The following is a 23,209-nucleotide window of genomic DNA, read 5'->3' on the forward strand; positions in this document are numbered from 1 at the left end:
CAAAAAGTAAACATACTCGTGCAGAATGTCTCTCCCCCCTTTATTTGTTGATTATATTTTGTATTTTGAATCTGAATGTACAAAGTAACTTAAGTTACAAAATATATATAGTTTAAAAGTTAAAAGTACAAGATTTGCCTCTGAAATATAACTTGAAAGGAGCAGAACATGGAATTACTCATGTAAATTGTACTTAAAGGAGAATTCCGGCCAAGTTTTTACGTTAATCTTGATCGCTATAAATATGCGAGTACTGTCGATAGAAAAAAAAATGACCCAAATCGGTGCTGGCAAACTTGAGTTGCTGTAGCTACGTCTACGAGCTTGCACTTAGCTAAAACGGCAGCTAGCAGGGCGAGCTAGCTACCGGCAGGATCGAGACAGGGTAGGTGAATTTAAACAATGTCTGAGTTGAAATTGCATCTTGTTGTCACGTAAGGACCCTGTTCATGTTGCACAGACATTTTAATTGCATTTTGTGTCTGTTAAGAAGCACAAAGGCACTCTAAAATATGCCCCGACAACTGCCGTTTTAGCTCAGTGGAAGCTCGTAGACGTAGCTGCAGCAACTCAAGTTTGCCAGCACCGATTTGGGTCGTTTTTTTTTCTATTGACAGTACTCGCATATTTATAGCGATCACGATTAACGTAAAAATTGCCCAGAATTCTCCTTTAAGTACAGTACCTTAGTAAATGTACGTAGATACTTTCCACCACTGTAATTCTGCCCATGAAAAGAAAAAAATATAACATATTTGAGATGTTTTTTATAGGTCTAAAGCTATGGCTATTGGCACTTTGGGAGGCCTCACCATAAAAGCCTTCAGCCACTCTGGGATGAGGAACACCATGTTCTCTATCCTGCATAGTCTTTAGAGTGGGCGCAGCTATTAGCCACAACAGCCCAAAGTAATAATAGAGCTCTTTATTTATCTACATTTCTTTTAGACAAGCTCATTTAATTTGATATTTCCCAGCATGTCATGTATAACCAGGGGTGAGAGTAAGCTTGCATAAGAGCCCCAGAAATCCTGCCATGTTTACACTTCAAGGGACTTTTACTCTGCAGTTTCAAAGCATACACCCCAATGAGACTGAGCTTATTTTGCTCCTTTATCTAAGGCAAACATTAAGTGCACTTTAGTTTGGCCGAAAACTTTAGGAATGTTGTGTTTCTCGTAAGGTTAGAGTAGATTTTTCTTTGGGATAACAGAGATGCTTTTGCAGCTGTTCTAGTGCTGCAGGCCTTGGTATATTCTTGATCCACTGAAACAGCTACACCAGTGGCAACTAATGATCCAGAAATATCACTAATGTTTTTTAAGTACAAAAATACTACAAAGAACAACCCATACCTTATTGTATGTGAAATAACAATGCTGTTTGTTATAGAGTCTCTGCAGCCTGAAGAACACAAACTATAATATGTTTCATCAATCTGCATGAAATCTGGATTCACTGTATTCTTGCTGGAATAACACAAACATCTCTGCGGGATGATGGACTCATAAGACACATTTTTTCCTTTCTAAGGTACTGTGCATTCTGCAGCTGTGGAATAATATTGATGTTCTCTTCTCTTCTTCTGTTTTCCACCCATACACATTTTAATGTCCAGTGTTAGACTTCCAGACAAACAAATGATAACATTTTAAGAGCGGCTCACATCTCGTGTCACTGTTGATTATAGAATAAATTGTTAATATTGTATCTTTTATACAATATTACAATATCTTTGACACAGACTACATAAAATCCATTTTCAAGCACAAGCTTAGAACACAAGTCATTTCTCTCCAGTGAGTTAATAATAATTATAAAATAATCATACACCTCAACTTAAAGTATTTACCAAAATATGGAAAAGTTTCAATGTCATCAAGATTCATCCTCTGGGGGCCATGAATGTCAAATTTCATGGCAATCCATCCAAATAATTTTAAAATATTTTAGGACCAAAGTGGTGGACCAACCAACTATCCAACCAACAGACTAATTGCCATGTTAGCTGGCGGCTTTATGAATGACATTGCAGTTTGTTTGATTTTCAGTGTCCAACGGGCTGAGACAATCTGTCCTCACTTATATTTCTAGGTCTTGTTCCCTGTTGACATTCACCTTCAAAAGTATAAATAAAGACTGTCATGGTGACAAACTGCCCACAGGCTTTCACATCAGGAATGATCATAGATGACAGACAGAGAAGGTAAATGTGTTCATCCAGACGTGACAGAAAAGCAGGTCCATTCGGCTAATAGACGGCCCAGGTGAGTCTGGGTGAGCGGAAGCCGCTCTTTACTCAAAGGGCTTGTACCTTTTTTACACCACTGGGATTTTATTACCAGGTCTCCAGATAACATTGTTCTTCAAACAGTTTTCCACGACCTGTCTGACCTCCAGCTATTGTTTCCAGGCTCTTTTTTCACCCTTGGATTTGGCTGATTACATCAGGAAGCTTCAGACAATATAAATATTTGACAACAATGAAAGAAATTGAACATGCACGCACACACGCACTTGCACACACGCACACACACACACACACACACACACACACACACACACACACACACACACACAAACATGGACACATCTCCATAACTCTGTGGAAGAAAGTTGCATAGCACAAAATGCCAGGAGAAAAGGAAAACAAGTAGAAAAAAAAAAGTGACAATCACATTAAAAGATGTGCCAGCTGACATTTTGACTAATTTATTGTTCCAGGCTCCAGGAAACCTTGAAAATATTCCTGGAGGCAACAAGTTCCACTGAAATGTCACCAAGTTCCTGAAAAGGACATGTTTGCTCCTCTCTTCGTCTCAAAATCTTTAGTCACACCATCAAAGCTCATAATACTGACAAGTCAACAAGTGGCAGCTCACACTGCCAACACAAACCAAACAAAATAAACCTTAAAAAGTCAAACATGACCTATTGCAATATCAACGTCTATTGGATGGATTACTGTATCACTGCATTCTGTGCATATATTCATGATGCCCAGAGAAAATCCTATACTGACTTTGGTGATCCAATGACTTTACCTTTAGCACCAACATGAGTTTTGTGAAATATTAAATGGATTGCAATGAAACCTGACATCCCAGCTGTAATTTGTGTTTAGTGCTGCTTTTTAGAAAATACGTGCATGCTAACATGCTGAACTAAGATGGTGAACATGGTTACCCCTGATTAACATGCTCACATACCATGCCTCACAGAGCCGCTACGGCTGAAAACTCTTAGTCTTCTTTTGAAACCTAAACTTTTCAAAAGAGTCAAAGTCGATATTATCGCCCATCTTTCCTAAACAAATTTATGTTTTTATGGAATTTTCATGCTGAAGTTTATGTAATGTTTAAATAAGGCCTCATGTGTCATCATGTTGCTAAAAGAGGAGGTCCTGTGTTTAGGTAACACTTTATGCAATATATAATTTGTGATCATTATAGTATTTTATGTACAGATATGAAAGTAGAAAGCAGTAAAATAAAGGTAATGAATGAAAGGAGAAAAAGTAGACCATCATCTTAACTTTGTAAACCACGTGCCTGAATCCTGAATGTAGGTACTTGCCTGTGTGCGTGTGTGTGTTTGTGTGTGTGCCCCAAAATGAATCCCTAATCCAGTACCGTAGTAAACAAGCAGAGCATGGTGGGTTGCAAGCACTCAAAAAGATCCAGACCACCAGAATTTGTTCTGTCAGTCTGAAAACCTGGACTCCCTCCCAAATTTGTAGCGATTCAGTGGACAGAGTTCACTGTGGGTACTCTGGTGTGTGTGTGTGTGTGTGTGTGTGTGTGTGTGTGTGTGTGTGTGTGTGTGTGTGTGTGTGTGTGTGTGTGTGTGTGTGTGTGTGTGTGTGTGTGTGTGTGTGTGTGTGTGTGTGTGTGTGTGTGTGTGTGTGTGTGTGTAAACTGCAATTTAAGTACATGTGAGTGAGCATTTGTGTGCACCGCGTCCTGCAAATCCAAAAAACAGAACTGGCAGTGTTTTTGTTTCTTTCCATGAGCTTACCCACATTGAAATTGAACCTTTTTTAGGAATAATTTAGCAGTATCCCTTGTTTTGGTTGGGTTCCTTACACAGCTTTTGAGTTGAAAAGTTCTCTCTGAGCTGAGTCTATTGTGTGGCTTTTTGAGTATGATGTGTGTGCCAGTAGTGCCCCCATGTTAAGTGGGGATATAGTCACCACAGACAGAGGAAAACAGGCAGCAGCATCAGGTCATGCTACTCTTTGTTGAGAATGCTTTTGTTGTTCTTCAACTGTTTCCAGGGACAGAATAAATAGCTCTGCTTAACCAAAGGCATTTGCCTCCCTCACTGCTATGAATGCACCGCCATGAGAAACATATTACCAGCGGTTACGAGTTTTTCTGGAAATTCTCTCCTCTCTCTTCCTGTTTTTCTTTTGCTAGTATTGCTGTGACATCTATTCAGCGACATGGAGAATGTCAGCCAGGCTTTGATTTTGGTCTTATCTCTATGAAATACTGCAGGATGTTGGGAGTTAAAGAGACAGAATCCCAGGTAACTATGCAGATTCTTTCCTTTTTTTCATCCACTTAACCACTAGACCTCTTGCACTTATTGTGGGCTTTATGTGAATCATAAGGATCCTAAATGTCAACACTGGAATGCAGCAGGAGTGATGTGGAGGGAGTGACTGAGCGGTCAGAGTGTTGAGGATTACTTAATGAATGAAATAAAAATGGTTTGATTATCAATACAATGTGTGATCGAGGTAATTTACCCTTATGACCTCACACACACACACACACACACACACACACACACACACACACACACAGAGTTTCTTGAGTTCTCTGACATCAGTGTACTCTCTCCGCGGGATAATCAGGAACATAAGCGTAAAGGAATTTCCCCTTTACGTAAGGTGCGAGGGGAACTACTTCTGGGAAAACCGGTGCACTGAAAGAGATCCAGAGATTGTGAGATTGAGAGATACATGGAGAGAGAAAAACATGACAGTTAGAGGAGACAAAGAGAGACAACCGAAGCAGGAGGTCAGGCTGATGAAGAGATTGGAACGCTACGAGGAGCTGGGAACACATTCACGTCTAACTAGGAATGGAAACAGGTCGTTGGTTGGCCTAGAACATTAGGATGGGATAGAAACAAGGGCACTGCGCTGCATGTGTCTCTGCAGTAGGACATAATCCTATATGTATATAAATTAGTGTGTAACAAGCTAGAATACAAAGACAGATTGAATCCAGTTTAGGTATCATAAAAAGGGTCAAACTATTTGTCCCACACACACATTCATAAAGTAGGACCAGGCAACAACGGACGGACGGACAAACAACATGTCCATTGAAGCCCTTACATGTTGTCATTGTCCACTAAGATAACAGAAAATATAAGACTAACAATTATTTGATTACAGTCACAGTACCATTTTTGTGGCATGTACCTAAGCTGTCAGTGGCATATAGATGGCAAAAGCCACAGGGTGAAAAAGATCACCCAGCTGTCAAACAATCTTTGGTTACATAAGTGACCATTTTGACCTATACAGTGTAGAATGTAGCCCTTTCAGCTTCCCAAGAGGTTTACTTTTTGAAATCCCAGCTCTCGATTTTCACAAACCTCAAGGGATCAATGTGTCATGGCTGGAGGTGCTGACAGACAGACTGGTTAGCATAAGATGAAATGCCTACAGCAAAAACATCTTACAGCCCAGCACGTCAGACCCAGGTTTCCTTGCAAGAAAAATCAATTTGTTATATTAATGTCATCTGTTTTAAATGTTGTTACGCAGCCTCAAGAGAGACAAATGGGATATTTAAAAAGAAATATGCCTCACTGTGGTGTATAGAAGCAAGATGTGTTGCCTGATAACCCTCAAAAACCATTAAGCAGGACCTTAGTTTCAATCCACAGAGATTGTTGAGAGCTGGTTATCTGGATGTCACAGTTAGCTTTCTGACTACTTTCATATTTGTTTGGATCTGTAGGAGCCAAGTGCTCTTTTACAGCACAAACTGCCCACATCTGTCTTAAATCATCCTCTAATGGTCACCTTAAATATCATAGTCGCATCAATTGATCCTGAAAGTCCTTCTGAGAAACAGGCACTTGATTAACCACTTCAATAACTGTGTATGTTTATGTGAGTGCTCTATGAAAACCATCCCATCTCCCACTGAGAAAAACAAACCCCATAAGGAGGCACAAGAGGCATAGGACAAGGTTTGAAAAAAAAAGGAAGGAGGCCAGTACACTGAACATTTCTGGCATTCCTCAGCTCCAATGCAGCAGCAGGAGTTTCTTTAGGGGAAGTAGTCGGTCCAGCCAAGAGCCACCGGAGCAGGACCCTGCTGGGAGCCTTGCTTTCTCCTCATTGGCCACAGGGGAGGTGAACTGGCTCAGTGCCGGACATGAGAGGAAGAGCCATTAAAGCAAGAATTCAGAATATTGGCGGGCAGGGATATTGTTTAACCTGACACAAGTAAACAAGCATAAGAGTGTGTGCATGAGAGAGAAAGAGACTTAACTACAGTGGAAAGCATTACTCTGTGTTCCTCTTCACAGGCTGCTGGCATTTCCTGTCCAGTAAGTCTGCTGGATATTTATGGAAGACTGGCCCAAGAGAGTACTTTTATGTTTTTTATGATACTCTGTTTCTCTAAATAGACGAATAGAAGAAAAGCAGATGCTTCACATGTGATCTGGTTCAAAACATGGGTAATATTTGTTGGTACTTTTTCTCCCGACTCCACACGCAGGTGAACCATCAACGCCAGACCAACAGAATCACTAAAAGGTATTGGTCTTTATCATCAGCATCATGGGATATCGAGAACATATAGCAAAGGGATAGCAATATGTGGTGTACAAAAAATAATACAAAAAAGGTGTATCAATCTGAAGGGTCAGGCGATAATTAAGAAGTCTGACTTTTCTCTTTTGTTGCTTTTTATTATGAAATACTAGAGTTTAACCAAGTAAAGCTTTTAACAACTATTTAAATAATCAATCTGAGCATGGTTGGTTCAATTACTCATCAGTCATAGACATACTGTATGCATCCTGTGATGAGTGATTGCTAGTAGACACTGCGTCACCAAAAAGGTTGGGAACCACTATCCCAGAGGATATCCAGTTTTGTTTACTTTGTTAATAAGCACAAATTCAAGTCTATACAGTCTATACATGAATAATGCAAGTCATTAGAGGTCCACTGATAATGTTGAAATGCTAATGTCTTTGCTTGACGCCAGAAACATAAAAGTGTTCAGATATTGGCTCCATGAAGATATTATTATCCAACATTTCTTTCTCATTAAATCCAAAAATCCGATTTACTTTTTTTATTTATTTACTCCATTAGGAGTTTGCACAAAATCTGCAAGAAAACATTTTGGTGGGCGGCGGGCCATTCTTTTGCTCAGTTACTCACTAGCAGGAGTGAACAAGTTGAAAATTCTAACGCTGCAGCCATGCTAGTGTTAGAAGCTAGGTTAATGCTAATGGCAGTATGCTTAAATCTGGCTGCAACGCATTCTCATGAATGGTTCGTATGATATCATACGCAAAGTTATGCACACTAAAACGTATGAATTTATACGAAAACTAGGAGACCTCCAACTGGTCACGTGACATCGGCTACAGAGCTCCGTGCTACAGACCGGCAGTTGCTAGCTGTTTAAGCCGCTACAGAGCTTCGATCATGCCGTCGACTACGGTGCTCCGCATTGTGCTCCGTCAGGTCAGCGGTAGTTGATGGTCCAGTTACACCAGAATAGGTGACTGTGCGCTGGGTATAGAGCACAGCGAGCTGCTGGTCGTGGTGCTCCGTCAGGTCAGCGGTAGTTGGTGGTTCATTTCCCACAGAATCAGTGACTGTGCGCTGGGGACAGAGCACCGCGAGCTGTCGGTCATTTCGGCGGAGATTGCGGTTAAGTTTAGGCAACAAAAATTTAGCATTATGCAGTGACGAAGGTTTAAGCACCTACTACTTAAGTTTAAGAAAAGAACTTTTCGTAGCTTTTCAAATGTATGGTTCATGATAACATGCTGAAATAAGACAATGCTAACATGCTAATGTTAATACAACATTAGGTAACTTTTCCCGCTTCGGTCCCCCTACAGGTTGGAAGCAGAATTGTCCATTACATTACATTGTCCAGTTCATTCAAACTACAGTTCCGCTACCCGATCTGGCAAACTTGCGTAATGTAATGTAGTGGACAATTCCACTTCCAACCTGTAGGGGGACCGAAGCGGGAAAAGTTACCTAGGGTTGCTTTAAGCAGGTTTAATGCAATGTTGTAGTTTGGTTTAGCCACCACTAAATGTTGGCAATGTTAACATTCGCTAGATAGCACCTTCTTTTTACAGTCACTGGTTAGCACTAAACAAAGTACAGCAGGGGCTGATGGGAAGGTCACCTGTTATGCAAATATTAGGTCATAAACAAAACATTTTACATGCTAGTGGATCTTGGAATGAGATCCACTACCTTGAAACCAGGATGACAACCAAAGCCCCCAGATGACCACACCATGTGGGGACCATGACTGTAAAAAGTCAGGGCAATCCATCTATCAGTTGTTGAGATAGTAGAGTGTGGAGTGTTTGACCACCATGCCGGTATGACTAAAAATGAACAGCTCTTTAATTTGTTCACTGTTTGGATGTAACTGAACCCTTAAATTAAATTAGAAAGTAACAAGCTAAGTCGACTGCTTGGAAAATAGAGTAATGCTGCTAAATATTACATTTGCTGCTGTTGTTGTTATAAAAACAATCACACACAAGCAGGAGAGTTTGATACAAAATGCACCTGTATTTTTCTTTGTTACATTTTGCAATGCATACCATCAACATTTATTAATTTTGACATAACGTCCACAAGGACAAGTGCAAACCTGCCTGAAATTCATGAGCAGAAAACAATTAAGTAAAAGTTAACATACAAAATAACATGATATAATGATGTTAACATTCATACACTGGTAATTATTTACAGATTAATCTTAATACTAACTCACAATATACATGTCAGTACTTTGAGAAATACTTTCCAATTTCTCTGCTCCCGAGCATTTGAAAGCAAACATCACATGTTTATACGAATCTTCAGTTGACCATGTTCATTGTTCATCAATTACAATTCTCATAACAAAACGGATGTGTTGCTTTTAACCCCTGCCATTCCCTCTTTCCAAGACTGATATTTTCACAATATTTTAAGAGCCTTAAATCTTGTGGCAACCTCGCAGTTAAGTAAAAAAAAAACAAACAAAAAAACCAAACTTGTGCAATAGGCAACAAACCAAAAAGTGAGGTCAAAAAAGTGTCACTTTGTAAATAAAGGTAATGTGAAAAAAACAGTGTGTGGTGGAAAATGTTTAATATGTACAGTACATTGTTTGACAGCTGACTGTGCTTGAAAAGCCTTTGGTTTTTTACTATAACATGGAAGTCCAATAACTAAATAAAAAGTGCTTAAGATTGTCCTTGAAAAAAAATGCTACTATTTCCATCTTAAACTCAGGCGTTGATGTGGTTGTGTGTATTTAAGGGGGTGAAGTGGTATAACAAACACGCATAAATAAACACATAAAACAGTGGAACAGTCTGGCTTCAGCGTTGGGTCTGTTCTTTACTTTAATTCTTATTGTTAAGTACAACCATCTGTCAAAACCCTTCAACAAAACTCATCACAGAAGATATGTCTGGGTCAGCTGAAGCATAACTTGTTTTCATGAGAGCGCGCAGTGAGTGAAGTCATTTCCCAAGGCTGCCTCTCCTCTGAAACCCAGTTCAAAAGGCTAATTGAGTAAAAAGAGAAATCAGTGTGCGTGCAGGGGTGAACTAGCCACAGTGTTAAGCTAGGCCCTGACACTTAAGGCAGCAGTGCAGTCCTGTGACAAAAATTCTTTATATGTCTTCACCCCTTTCTCCTGCATCTTTATTCCTCTCGCATTCCTTCCGTGCAACCATAAATCAGCACGGGGAAACGTGTATTATTCAAACACATGCAGAGGTATTAAACTACACACAGCTCAGCTCACAGACATCACAGCAGTAGAAGCAGCCAGCAGCAGGCATACAGCATCCATATAGCATAGCCCTGAGTCAGATCAAGACCAAGAAGCTGCAGGCTCACTGGCTTTCAGTATCTGCTCTGTGGAGTTTGAATTTGCTCAGTCTCTCTCCACCTGGCGAAACGTCGTTCAGCAGATCAGTTCCTGCTTTATCTCAGGCCGTGTGGGAAAGGGGGGCTCGCTGAAGGAGAAGGTGTCACGGCCTGTCTTCAGCCCACCCTGGCCCGGGCACGTGAGGTATGAACCGATCAAGTCCAGCTCGGGGGAGGTAACCGGGCTCTCGGGCTCTGACTCCGATTGGCTCATCTCCGGCTCGTCCAGGGAGGAGGCCGACCTGGTGTGGAGGTGCGGGTGGGAGTTGGGATGGGGGAGTGAGTTCAGCCAGGGGTGGTTGAGGCATTCTTCTGCAGTGGCTCTCTTCCTGTACACACAAACACAATAACACTATGGATGAGTGAAAATTCCCAAAGAGTTTACATAACCGACAGATTGCCTGGATCTTCCGATTCCATCAATCCGTTCTCTTGCAGAAGTCTGCCATATTTCTTTTCAAACATTTGGTTTGGAAAACCACAAAGAAAAGCACTTTTTTGCTCTCAAGATTTTTTCCCCCTCCATCTCGTGCCGATTACTCAAACACTGAGGAATCTTCTACTTTTTCCAACGCTACCAGTAATCTGCTGCAATTAAACAATACTGACTGAAGATTATGGCTCTGGATGTGAGACAGAGACTGCTGCTACTTTTCATCAACAAATTGTGGTGACAAAGTATGGGCTCAGTGTTGGAGCTGTCAATCAGAATTAGTTCATCAGAAATATGGTTACATAGCTTCCCATGAAAATCACTTTAGCTGAACTATTCTTTCATCATGGTGACACACAAAGCTGATACATCAGTGTTTGGTGTAATGTCAAAACACAGATACTGACCTAAAAAGTATTTTTTTTTCTCTTTTTTTTTTTTAAAAATGGAGGTGAGTTTACAGCCACCAGTTGCAAAAAAGGAAATTATGTCTTGCCTAAGTGACGCAAATCTTCTAACCACATGCACTCATTTAGATGCTCGTGGATGTACTTGCGTGCCGCTGTGAACCTGACTCACATCCTTGGTGTGTAAATCAGCTCAAAGTGATGCTGATGGAAACTTTTTTGTTTTAGCCATAATCAGAACATTTGATTATATCTTAATTTTTACAGTAAACTGCCTCACCTGGGGTTTTTAACCAACAAGGACTTGATGAAGTCAACAGCCAGGGAGGAGATCCCCTCGAACGTGTCCTGCGAGTAGTCTACGTTGACTTGGGAGATGTTGAGGAATGTCTGCTGCTTTTCGTCACCCAGAAAGGGAGACTCGCCCGTCAGCATGACATAGGTCAGGACCCCGATACTCCTAGCAGGGAGGGAGGAAGAAAAGGAAGGAGGTTATGAGTCAATTTGTCATGTTTGATGGTTGCAGAATCTGCTTTGCGACACACAACATTTTTGTCTGTCTTCCACTGTGCTGTCTAGTCATTAACTGCAAGTATGAAGCAAAGATCGATTGTGGTCAAAGGTCTAGACTGCCTTTGCATGTTAGGGAGGTGATGTCACCGTCCTGAATATGTCTTTATTCTGAGAAGTAAATCACACTAAACGAGTTCTGCATGGCATCCACTTAAATGAGTGGAAATAGTCACATGAACTACTGTAGCACACTTACCACATGTCCGTTGCAGTGCTAATCGGTTCATAGTTCAGGATCTCTGGTGCTGCAACAGAAACACATTGCCCCAATTAGTCATGATAAATGGCACTCGCATTGAAAAGACACAGGTGATTCTGAGTATTTAAGGGCTGAAAGCAGGACTCACCAACATACTCTGGGGTACCCAGGATCTCCCTGACTTCTATGATTTTGTCCATGCGTCTGGATAAGCCAAAGTCCACAATGCGAATGTCCCCCAGAGGTCTAGCAGAGGTCAGCAAGATGTTCTGGGGCTGGAGAGGACACAAAAGCAGTTGATGGAACTGGTTCCAAGAGGATTTGGGGTCTGGTTTGTCAGTCAGCATCTAGCTGCTCCTCTGAGATCCTCCTCTAAGCCAGGGGTCTTCAACGTTTTTTTAAACCAAAGACCGCTTAACTGAAAGAGATCCCCTTCTACATATTGTATATAATGAAGTTGGATATTAAACTAGGTGTACAACAATGTATAGGGCGGCCTAAAGCCTTTATACATACAAACCTACCTTTTTTTGCATAGAATACTAAGCTATTAAAATTATAATTGTTGGCATGATTTTATAAATCATCTTTTAATGTTAAACATACACAGTGAATCCTTAGGATATAATGTATCTGTGGATGGCTCTTAGTGACTACCTTATAGGCCAGTAAGCCTAGCATCAGTGGGAATTTATATTTGCTAATAATATGTTGGATTCATGTTAAGATATTTTAATTTTTGAAAAAACTTTCAAAAATTAACAATAATTTTGAGGCCCCCCTGCAGTTACTCTGAGGACCCCCTAAGGGTCCCGGACCCCCTATTGAAGATTTCCGCTCTAAGCCAATAAGATGAGACCGAAAACAGGTAGGATGTCACTGCCAACCACTGACATGGCTCCATGGGTTGTGTGTGCAAATACTGGAGTTTACATTCAACTGTGATTAATTCTAGGTCAGACTGGCCCAATGTTCATTCACTTTTAAAGGAGTTGTATAACGTGTGTAATGAGAAACCAGATACTTGGTTAATTTACAAGATGCGTAGGTAGAAGGATCAATGATGACTGCCTTGTTACCCCAGGGGCCATGAAAGAAAACATGATATCTCAGTAAGGTTCCTTTACCAACTGATTCCTCGTGGGAACAGGGTCATGACATACTGAATGAGTCGAGGTTGCATAACAGAAACCATATCTCCCTCAGTCTGCCACTCGAGGGAATAGACTGTCCTATATTGTCATATCATCTTTCAGTGGACTTACTTTCAGATCCAGATGCACCACATTGTTCCGATGTAGGAAGGCCACTCCATTCAGGATCTGCTTGGCCAGCCGGATTACATCTTTCTCAGTAAAGGCCTCATCGCTATCAGCAACACATTGGTTGAAGATTTCACCACCGGCGGCGCTGGAAGAAAAGCACAGGAAGGAAAACTGAGAAAACAAAACAAGGATAAGATGAGAAAAAAAAAAAGAAAGAACTGTGCAGCCACCCAGTGGAGTTTAGCTTGGCTGACTTTCATTTTTTGATTATTCACTTAACTTATATATGTATATATAACTTGTCATAATAAATTGTGCCTTAAACTGACAAACCCAGTCATTTCAACAACAACAAAATTAAATTACGCAACACTGTGTCGTCATTAGTGTACTTTGGCTTTGAGGAACAAAGTCCATCCACATCTACACATGCATGCGAGTCCAACATGACTCAATATAAATTTTTGGTTCCCTGCCTCTGCTTGCACCTTCTCATTCTCATGAATATTACTGGAGATAAGAATGGTCATATCAGCTTACAGCAGGTTTAGATAAGGCCTTATACAGCCTGATATGCTGCAGGTTAACTTACTAAATGAAGACAGGGTAAACAGAAGCAAACGCTGGCCAACTAATAAAAGCCTAAACGTTTTCCAAAGGTAGGGTTAAGGTTGTAAGTAGATACTGTATGAGCCTCAGCCTGCATAGTTTCTTGCTTGTTCGACCCAAAACAACTTACGTGTAAGGATTAGCCTTTTTTGGAATTAGACAACTCAACTGTGACTTCTCATATTTTTGTGGAAGGAATAGTCCGATTCCTGCCTGGTCTTGCTGCGCTTGTGTAACAATGTTAAGTAAAGTGGAGACATGGTGGATTTATGTTGGATGCTCCATCAGTCAGATCAATGCCTGAAGCTGACAGTTAACCCAAAAAGAACAAGAACCATGTGTGGGGGATTTAGATGGCACACATGCTTTTTATCTTCCGAGGAAAACTGTGTGACCAGGCCCTGGGCACGACTGTTACATAACCAGCATCTGCCAATCCCTTTAGCTTCCTAACTGCGCACTTTTTACTATCCTCAGCTGTGAAAATAGCACCCGTGTTTTGGGGGATTTTGAGAATATCCGTCATTGGTCTGTATAATCTTCTTTTTTTTGCACCGAATACTTGACCTGCCACCTACCCCGCTGGTTGCAAACAGCAGTGGAGACACACAATGAAACTGCATTTAACAGTTTACATTGACCAGCACGTGTATATTAAACGCAGTAAGCTTGGTGTTAGTTTTTTCATTTTGGGGAAGGAAATGAAAGACATACGAGTGCGGTTTGACGGATGCTTTTGATTTTATTGTTGAAAACTGCAATAGAAAAAAACTAAACGCAAAATAAACTTGAACTTAAATCTTTAGTGCGTAACTTTTTGTTATTAATGAACGTCCGTTACATTCAAGCCATTGCCAAATGGCTTGAATGTAACGGAATGCTACAACGGAACGGAAAGCTACAAAGCTAATTAAGACTATCAGCTCCACAAAACTCTCTGTATTTCTCAGTATGGTATGTTCAGAAACTAGTGTTGTCCGGCAACTTTCGCGCGCAGAATCTCGAGTGAACAGAATTACCTCTTCTGAAGAGTCCATCATGTTTTTTTAAATCCTCTGTGTCCTCCTTGGTTACTAGCAACCGTGTGGAGGAGGGGTGAAGGTGCACCATCACGGAAGGATGTGGATGCGCCGGCAGTTTTGTTGTCATTACTTAGATTTAAGGGTTACAGAAACTATGCACTATAGCTTTAAATCTGCCAACTTAACATGGACTTCAACTATTACCGTACCTGTCTGAACCATTACATGCTTGACATGACAAAGTGTTTCAATAGCTTCATTAAGCTGTCAGCAGAGCGCCTGAGAGGATTTAAAATCGTGATAAAGACCATCTTGTTTAAATTCAACAGACTGCACACATTCTGGCCAAGCACTTAGGAATGATCTGATACTTCCCCTAAAGTCTAAATACTGTCTCCTCGCTCTCCCTCCTTCCCAGAAAGTTATTGTACACACTACTTTAGTGTGTAGGAGACATCCTCCCCTGCACCGAGCTGCAAGTAAAAACCCTCTGCAGCCAACACGAGTAATGGCACAGAGGAGCTAAACAATAAGACAAGCTGAGAACATATTAAGCATTTCTCTTCTTTTTTTTCTTTTTTTTAAATGTTGAACCAAGTCAACCTTCTTTAAGTACTGAAGGAGAAGCTATCTGGTCCAAGCCCTTATTGGCTGGCCACCAAGCCTGGTGCTCATCGTCGTCACCTTAACAGAACCCGGTCAACCACTTATCTCAGGTCCGTTGGCTGAAGTTTCTGGACAGCGCTTGTACTCCAGTTTAGTCCAATTAAAGCCCAGTGAGGTCATTAGTGATCTGGGTTACTGTATGGTAAAGGGCAAGAAAATAAACAGGGCAATGCTTTTCATGCCACAGTAAGAGGAATCATATCGTTAAAAATATTTATTCTTTCTAAAATATGCCATTAGGAGTGTAAATAAACACCAGTATGAGGGAAAATGCATGAATGATCAGACTTGATGCTGAAAGTTAAGTTGTTAAAGTATCTACCTCAATAGCTGCACTGTGAAGCAAACGCAATGAAAACATGGATTTTAAACAAATGATACACTTCTGAACTTGATGCCTTTTAACAGAACATCTGACATTTAAAGTGTATTTCCTGGGGTTGTCATGCGTTTAGCGTAAGCAGATATTGGTTTGTCACTTTTTTTACAGGATACTGTCATATATGTAGAGAATCAAGAAATGAACCACGAATCACGGTGATGAATTCTCCAAGACGCATAACTACTGTGCACAATTAAAGTGATGCACCTTTTCATCAAAGTGGTCCTTCCTCAAACAAGTCATTACGCTAGGGCTTTCTGTGGAAATGACACACACTGGGGCTCTCAACGATGATTAGAAGTCAACTTCTCGCTTCCATTTCTCTGACATTACCAAGGATGTGGTTGTGGCTATGAGAAGTGTGTGCACATATGTGTGCACAACACTTTATACCAGCGTAGTGGTGTGTGCTACTTTAAGGAGCCTTGCTTGCTGCTTACATTTAAACCCACAGGAAATGGAGAATGGTTTGCAATTCTCAAAACTCATGCTGAGGTCAGACAGTTTGAAGATGCAGCTTTTCGGTGGCCAACAGCTTGATTTAAAAAGGAAAAACAAACAGCGCAATAGATTTTAACTGACAAAAGCAGCAGCAGCTGACATTTAAAAACTACTAAAATATTGTGCGTGTAGAGGCTGCTTGATCTTATGCTCAAAGACTCCCAGTTTAGCTCCATTTGGAAACTAAAGAGGAACTGTGGACCAGTGCCGACTGACCTCCTGCTATGTTTTCTCTGCAGGCATGCAGAGGTGAACTGTGGTGCTACTTCCCCTTTCACACTTCAGTCAGAGGTCAGAGCCCCCCCCCCACATAGAGATCTTTGTTCTGAGGAGGAATTCCATGTCTAGGGTGGGGATGACTACAGAGAACTGGGGAGGGGAGGGCTTCCTGCCTGAGCAGCGAGCAGTTCAGGAACAGGGTCACAGGAACGTGGTTCAAGTGTAATTGCCCCGTGTTATCTCCCTGTAATGAGGCGAGCAAGGTAATTAAGATGCTAAGTGTCCTTTCCAAATCCTAATTAGAGGCCATCATTAGAGCAGTCGGAGAACACTTACTGAATATGCATCATGTCATTTAACACCCAACAACAACAACAACAGACTGGAGCCAGACAGCCGGGATGACCGTGCTGGGTCACTGAACGAGCAGCTTGTCCCAGCTGCCGGGCACCTCACCTGCATGTCGAGTCTAGAATACAGAGCAATACGTTCTCACAGTGGGGTGTAACTGACTCATTTGTAGCTTGATATCGTTATTTTCACACAGTGAGCTCGGTGCAGTTCTGCCACGTTTGTATTTAAAGTGACAGTTCCTGACAGCCATTTCGCATAACAACAAACTGAGGTGTCGAGGCTACGAGACAAGCAACTAACCACAGAGAGAGAGAGAATTTCCATTTAAGGCTGAGTTCATGTCACAATAGTGCAAGGGCTATGCAGTGTGTGTGTGTGTGTGTGTGTGTGTGTGTGTGTGTGTGTGTGTGTGTGTGTGTGTTTTTTGGAGGTGAGAAAGACTTGAGTGACATGCAGCTGTACCCTCAGCAACCAGCACATAACTCGAAGCCAGGAATGGTTCACAGATCAGACGGATAGATAAAGATGACAATTCACATGAAAACACCAACGCATTAAAATATAGGTTGTGCACAATGCAGGATGTTGCATGACGTGTATGTAAGATGTGAGGTTTTCCCCAACGCAAAGATGGTTGCTTATTAAGTAGAAATGAATAAAAGGTTAGTGAGAGTTCTCGAAGCCAGTTTGGTGTCCTCAAATCCCTCAGACATGCTACATGAAAAAAAAAAAAAAAAACTCCAGTCATGGAAAGTTTGCAGTGAGTGATGATTAAAGGATTTTCATCTCCCCTATGATTGATAGCCTAATCATTTTATCCCCAGTTTTCCTGGCATGGCTCAAACACTGACAAGTGAGAAAAGTTTATAAGGCCATTTAGATTACCGCCATCATTTTTCTTCTAAGATCAGCGGCGGTGAAAGGGTGTGTGCACGAGAGTTTAAACAAATTTTGGAGTGACAGACAAAGCTGTTTTTTTTTCAGTAAACATTTGACTTCTGTAAAGCCTACAGTATTGTCTTACCACTCCAGAACGAGGATGATTTCGTTGTTGGTTTCGTAGACCTCATGCAGAGCAACCACATAGGGGTTTGCCTTGGCTGACTCCAGCACGGCGATCTCGTTTAAGATGTCCATGCGGCAGTCCTCACCCTTCCGTCGCTTTCGCAGAAACTTGGCAGCCCACTGCTTCCCTGTTGCCTTCTCAATGCACTTTTTTACCACCGCAAACTTTCCCCTGGGAAACAAAGAGGGGAGAGAGCGAGAGAGAGAGATTAGTGAGGAGACAGAATAATCACAACCACATTACTGGCTTTTCAAATATATTGTGTATGTGTAGAGATAGTTCAGTTCTGCATCCAAGTAGCCAACGGGACCACTGGATTAAATTTAGGTCATTGAAAACTGCAGCGAATGAAAGGCTAAAATTACTGGACATACTCATGACAGTTAAACTGCTATGAGGTGAAACCTAGATTACAGTGCAAGGCATGTGGAAAAAACCGCCAACCGGCCACGAGTGCAACAATGTAGGCGAGGTTACAGAACAGTTTAGAGATAAGAAGACGGAGTGGCATCATTTGAAAATACAGCCAAAGCTATTCAACGCTGATATGCTCAGCCGAGGAGGAGTCAATAGAGATTTTTATTTTTTTTTCCCCCTTCCTTCTCCTCTTCCTCTAGCCTTCAGGAGAGTCTGACAGGAGGCAGATAAGGCTGACAGTTTTGGCAAGAGCTGCTGAATAGTGGGCAGGGACATAAGGCTAAGGTCAAGCAAAAAAAGAGATGCAACAGCTCGGTAACCTCATCACCAGCATTCATTTTTCTGCATATACATTGATGGATTCAAAAGGAGGTGTTAAGGGTCAGCCGTGGGTGTGGGCAGGATGTCCGATGTGTGCAGAATTGCCTCTCTGTGTCAAGTCGAGCACAATCACTAACCGTCCCTCCCAGTTCTGATAATGAGGCCTTGTCCACTTCCCTTTTTTCACAGCTGACAGCAGCAGGGACAAATGGGATTGTGTTGACACCTCCGCCCAGACCCTCGGCCAGAGCCTGCTTCTCCATTGACAATCGCACAAAAGCTGACCAGTCGGCTGACACAGCAGCCCCGAGACCAGGACCACCCACCAGACCGCGGCTGGCTAGGCCAGGCAGGGGGGTCACTGCTGTTACAGTCAGGTTGGAGCCTAAGCAGCATGCCAAAATGGACACTGTAACCTCAGCATCTACGTCCAATTAACATCTCAATGCTTTAATGAGCTGCACAATACAGGCTGCAGAGGGCTTAGGGATAGATGAAGATGACTGTGAACTGGGCAGAATCTAAATGAAGTGGCCAAATCAGAAAGGTCCAGTCAGCATGGTGCCGGTCACTTTCCCACACAACGTTACTCCAAGCCCACTGTGCCGCGGACCAAAAACAGCAACTGTTCTGGCCAGAGCTGGGTTCTGTTTTGGCTACCTCCCCGTCTGCTGTGAGGCCTGTTCCTTCTTTTTTTCCCCCCCAGTCTCTCAGAATGGTGACGACTCATTGTTCAGAGTGAAAAGGCAAAACCCGTTAGAGCCTTTTCATCGTTAATTAGCCAAGTTCAGAGCAGCTCGCTGTGGGCTGGGAACTACATATGGAGTGAAAAGGAATGACCGCTGGCCGTGGAAAGGAGCAACAGGAGGCCTTTTCAAAGGCTGACAACAGGTCAGAGGTTAGTAAACACGGCAATCTTCCAGCCGGCTACATTCACACTCTGCCTCGTCACTAGGCAGATGCACTGAATCTACTGGTTATGCATAACATCACAGTGCTTTAATGTATACTACACATTAAGGTCCTCTTTTGCATGCTGTGTTACAGTAGAAAAACTCTTGACTGACAATAAACACAATTTATGCAGATCAAACAGCTCATTTCCAGGGTTATCGTCAGTAGAATCTGTCTGAAACCAGTCTGTCATCAACCCTCAACTTTACTGTGTCACCTAAAACTAACCCCCTCTCCAGCACTGGTGATAATTTGATTGAGAAGTTGGTTTCCTGTGGAGTCTGCGTTTTGTCTCCCTCAGCGAGACACTGACTCATGTCTGAAGTGCGATGAGAAATGACAACCCTCACAGCTCTCACTGCTTCACAGACAGGCCAACACACAATACAAGTTCCTCTTTCTGCTTCTGATTTGGCTGTGACATATTTTTGTGCACAGTTCTGCAGTAAACAACAATTCATAATTCAAAACTTGATGATGAAAAGGTTTTGAAAACAAGGCCTATTGCTAAAGATGCATTTAGTGGAAGAATTCAACTTGGGCACCTACAAGTTCTAATACGGTCAACATCCCTGCTAATGTACAGACTATGTGGCTGATCTGCCAGCATACATTCCTGCACTTAATGCGATTATGAGGCCTGATCTCAGGATGTTGTTGGGTCGGACTCATGGGAGGAGGGAAAGAGGATGAAGGGTTGAGGTATGAGGGAGAGGGGGCTTTTAGAGGCTGCTACACTTCATAGGCAGCCTCAAGCCAATCCCCCCCATAGGTCCTGGCTGCTGTCCCAGGGTGTCTGACAAGGAAAACTGGCCGCTACTAACTGACTCTTTATTTAGGCTGTCCAACCACTCTCTTCAGCGAAGCAAACTTACAGTAAAAATTGGGAGTTTAAGAGACAGATGCAGAATTGGCACAAACCGCTGTCAGGTTAAGTGAAACCCAAAGAGTCAACTGCAGCTCCCTGTGCTAATCCAGAATGCTTTTTGAGGAAAGTCATTATTGTCTGGCACATTGGGGAATCCCCACTTAAATACTGCTGGGATGTGCACTACTGTTTCTGTGATCCACACATCAGTGAGTTCGACCTACACAATGCATTTGGCTGAAGAGAGAATGAGAAAAGTAGCAGATGAGATAACTTCATGCTGCATCTCCTGGGAAAACAGGTGAACAGGTCTATATACCACATGAGTTCTGATTTACATTCAACATAGTATTTACACAATGTCTCCAAGAGAAGTAGGTGGTCACCTTGTGTTTTTATATAAAGTTCTCTCATTGGCCTTGATGTATGTTTTGTCATGTCATACTGTGACACATTAAATATATGACTCCAAACTAATACTGGAGGTGAGCTCATGACGAAGTTTACATTTCCACCACCACCTGCAGTAGGATCTGATAGACCACATAAGTGTGCATGGACAGAAACAATAACACAGGAGTTTATGGAGTTTCCAACCCAGAGTAAAATATGCGTTCACCCTAGATGGCAGACATAAAAACAAATGTGTAGACATGTGCAAACTTCGCTTTAAGTCCCTCCTCATCTTACAGAACGTTATGGTCTCCAGCGTCTACACATAAGTCATTACTGTCTAACTCATTTTTAAACCAAAAGACTAAAAACGTTTAACAAACCTAAAACCCAAGGCGAACAAAAACGCATTACCATTGCGTGTGCCTAAGCGCGTCTCAGTTTGCTCCATTTCCCCGGGATGGAATGCGGGATTGGACATGTTCAATTTAAACGCTTCACGTGCAGAGAGCAAATCTACAATAATAACCAGATTGACATACACTCATCGAGCTATAGTTGCAGATTCCATTCCGCCAGCCCACGAGCAAAGTCAGCACACGGATACGTTTTTCCATCAATGAATGTTGGAAACAACAAATAAACTCACCTGCCCAGGAGTTCTCTGCCGACCAGATCGTAATTGGCTGTGAACGGGTCAGATCTTATCCTCGTGTGGATTTTTGTCACCATTCCGTTCTTGCTCATCTTTGCTGAATCTAGCATTGGAGTCGCGCTTGAATTGAAGCAATTTTCTTCCAATTAAACACACAACAAATACGAATTTCTCAAGTAAAAACTCGCATGATAAAATGGTCAGTAAGAGCTAACAGCAGCTGTGTCAAACCACCGGGAGATAATCCAGTATACGTGCGTCCCAAAACAAGAGGATGCTGCCCTGCGGGAGTGTGGCACTACAGTCGCTGCGGCAAATTAGTTTGAGTGCTACTACACATTCCTGACAATAAACTCCTCGTTCGGGCCGGCCCCCTGCGCTGACGCTCCGCACTGGAAGCCAATGAATGTGCTGCAGAGGAGGTGCAAGTCAGCTGTGTTGTCAGTGGTGCGTTCAAGTGACAGAAGCTTATCGTTGCAGGCACACAAACAATTACTTTTAGTTGGATAGTTCTTATGATGACTTCAACTAATAAAATTATAGTAATGATTAAACATGACACACATAAAACATAAATATATCAACTGGGCACTTCATCCTCTTATAATTTACATCAGTAATAGTTACGATGCACACTGTCACTTTAGTGTGTGAGCCTTAAAGTGCATGTAAACTTGAACAAAATAAGGTAGGCAAAGAGTTTAAATGTGTTTGCTAGGTCTAATTTATAAGACACATCAATGGTAATTTAACCTCAACATTAATTGTGCTGGATTAACACTTTCCTTTCTTACTTCTACCCCCATGTTGTACCCACCATCCCCAAAATGTGCGCCTAAAAGAAACATAAAGGCAAAACAAAACACAAATCACGTTCATACTCAAACAAAAACATGCTTATTTTTTGGTTGGTATGTGTTTTCATGCTACTTGTAACTAGGCTTGGCTGTGGTACAGGTGAGACTTTTTCTCATGCTCATGAAGGAATGCAGATGAATGTGAAGCTGCCCTTGGGTTATGAGAGCATTCTGCACAGCTTGTTGTCTGCTTATCTGTGGGAAAGTTGCTTTTCTGCCCAGTGATACATTTGTCATTAAAGAAGAATTCAAAATATCCAATTATACAACTCATAAACATGCGTGGCACAATCAAGGACACTTAGCTTGGAAAGTACAAGTGATTCAGTTATTTTCTCTCTGTTACCTATGCCTGTAACATCTAACTCAAACATAGAAAAACTCACTATAACATGTCACCCTGTAGCCAGGACAGAGAACATAAAGACAATCCAATAAGGAAAAGTGGTTGGTATTTATGGCCTGCAGAGTGGGCAAAAGTGACGATGACCTGGACTCCATGGGAAATGTGTCACCTAAGCTCCAGAGGCTTGCTGATGCTAAAACTGTGAAACTGTGAAGCTGTAAGAAAGACCGAGGCCTGGGCTGACCTCAAGCAAAACAGCACACACACACACACACACACACACACACACACACACACACACACACACACACACACACACACACACACACACACACACACACACACACAGCAAATCGTCCCCAGCTGAGAGTCAAAAGAACTGCTGGTGGAAGCTGTGGTTTTCTGCCTCAGTTTACGCTTTGTGTAAAGGAGATCATATGAGACAGCGTGAGATGTTTGCCTTCTTTTAAAAGCATTGTTGCGCCCTGTAGCAGTAGGCAAAGAAGCAAGACCCATGCTGGATATCAGTCA

The 23,209-nt window shown here is 42.0% G+C and overlaps 1 protein-coding gene across 1 annotated transcript; it reads right to left on the minus strand.

Moving 5' to 3' along the window:
* Window positions 1-9,251: 9,251 nt before the first annotated feature.
* Window positions 9,252-21,808, minus strand: stk17al (serine/threonine kinase 17a like). The gene is made up of 7 exons (XM_078268782.1): window positions 21,470-21,808; window positions 17,826-18,038; window positions 13,049-13,193; window positions 11,932-12,058; window positions 11,781-11,829; window positions 11,292-11,471; window positions 9,252-10,500 (listed from the first exon to the last, which is right to left on the minus strand). The coding sequence occupies exons 1-7, from the start codon at window positions 21,583-21,585 to the stop codon at window positions 10,209-10,211; spliced, it is 1,122 nt and encodes a 373-aa protein (XP_078124908.1). The 5' UTR covers window positions 21,586-21,808; the 3' UTR covers window positions 9,252-10,208.
* Window positions 21,809-23,209: the final 1,401 nt, after the last annotated feature.

This window comes from Sander vitreus, chromosome 15, assembly GCF_031162955.1.
Source record: "Sander vitreus isolate 19-12246 chromosome 15, sanVit1, whole genome shotgun sequence".
NCBI lineage: Eukaryota > Metazoa > Chordata > Actinopteri > Perciformes > Percidae > Sander > Sander vitreus.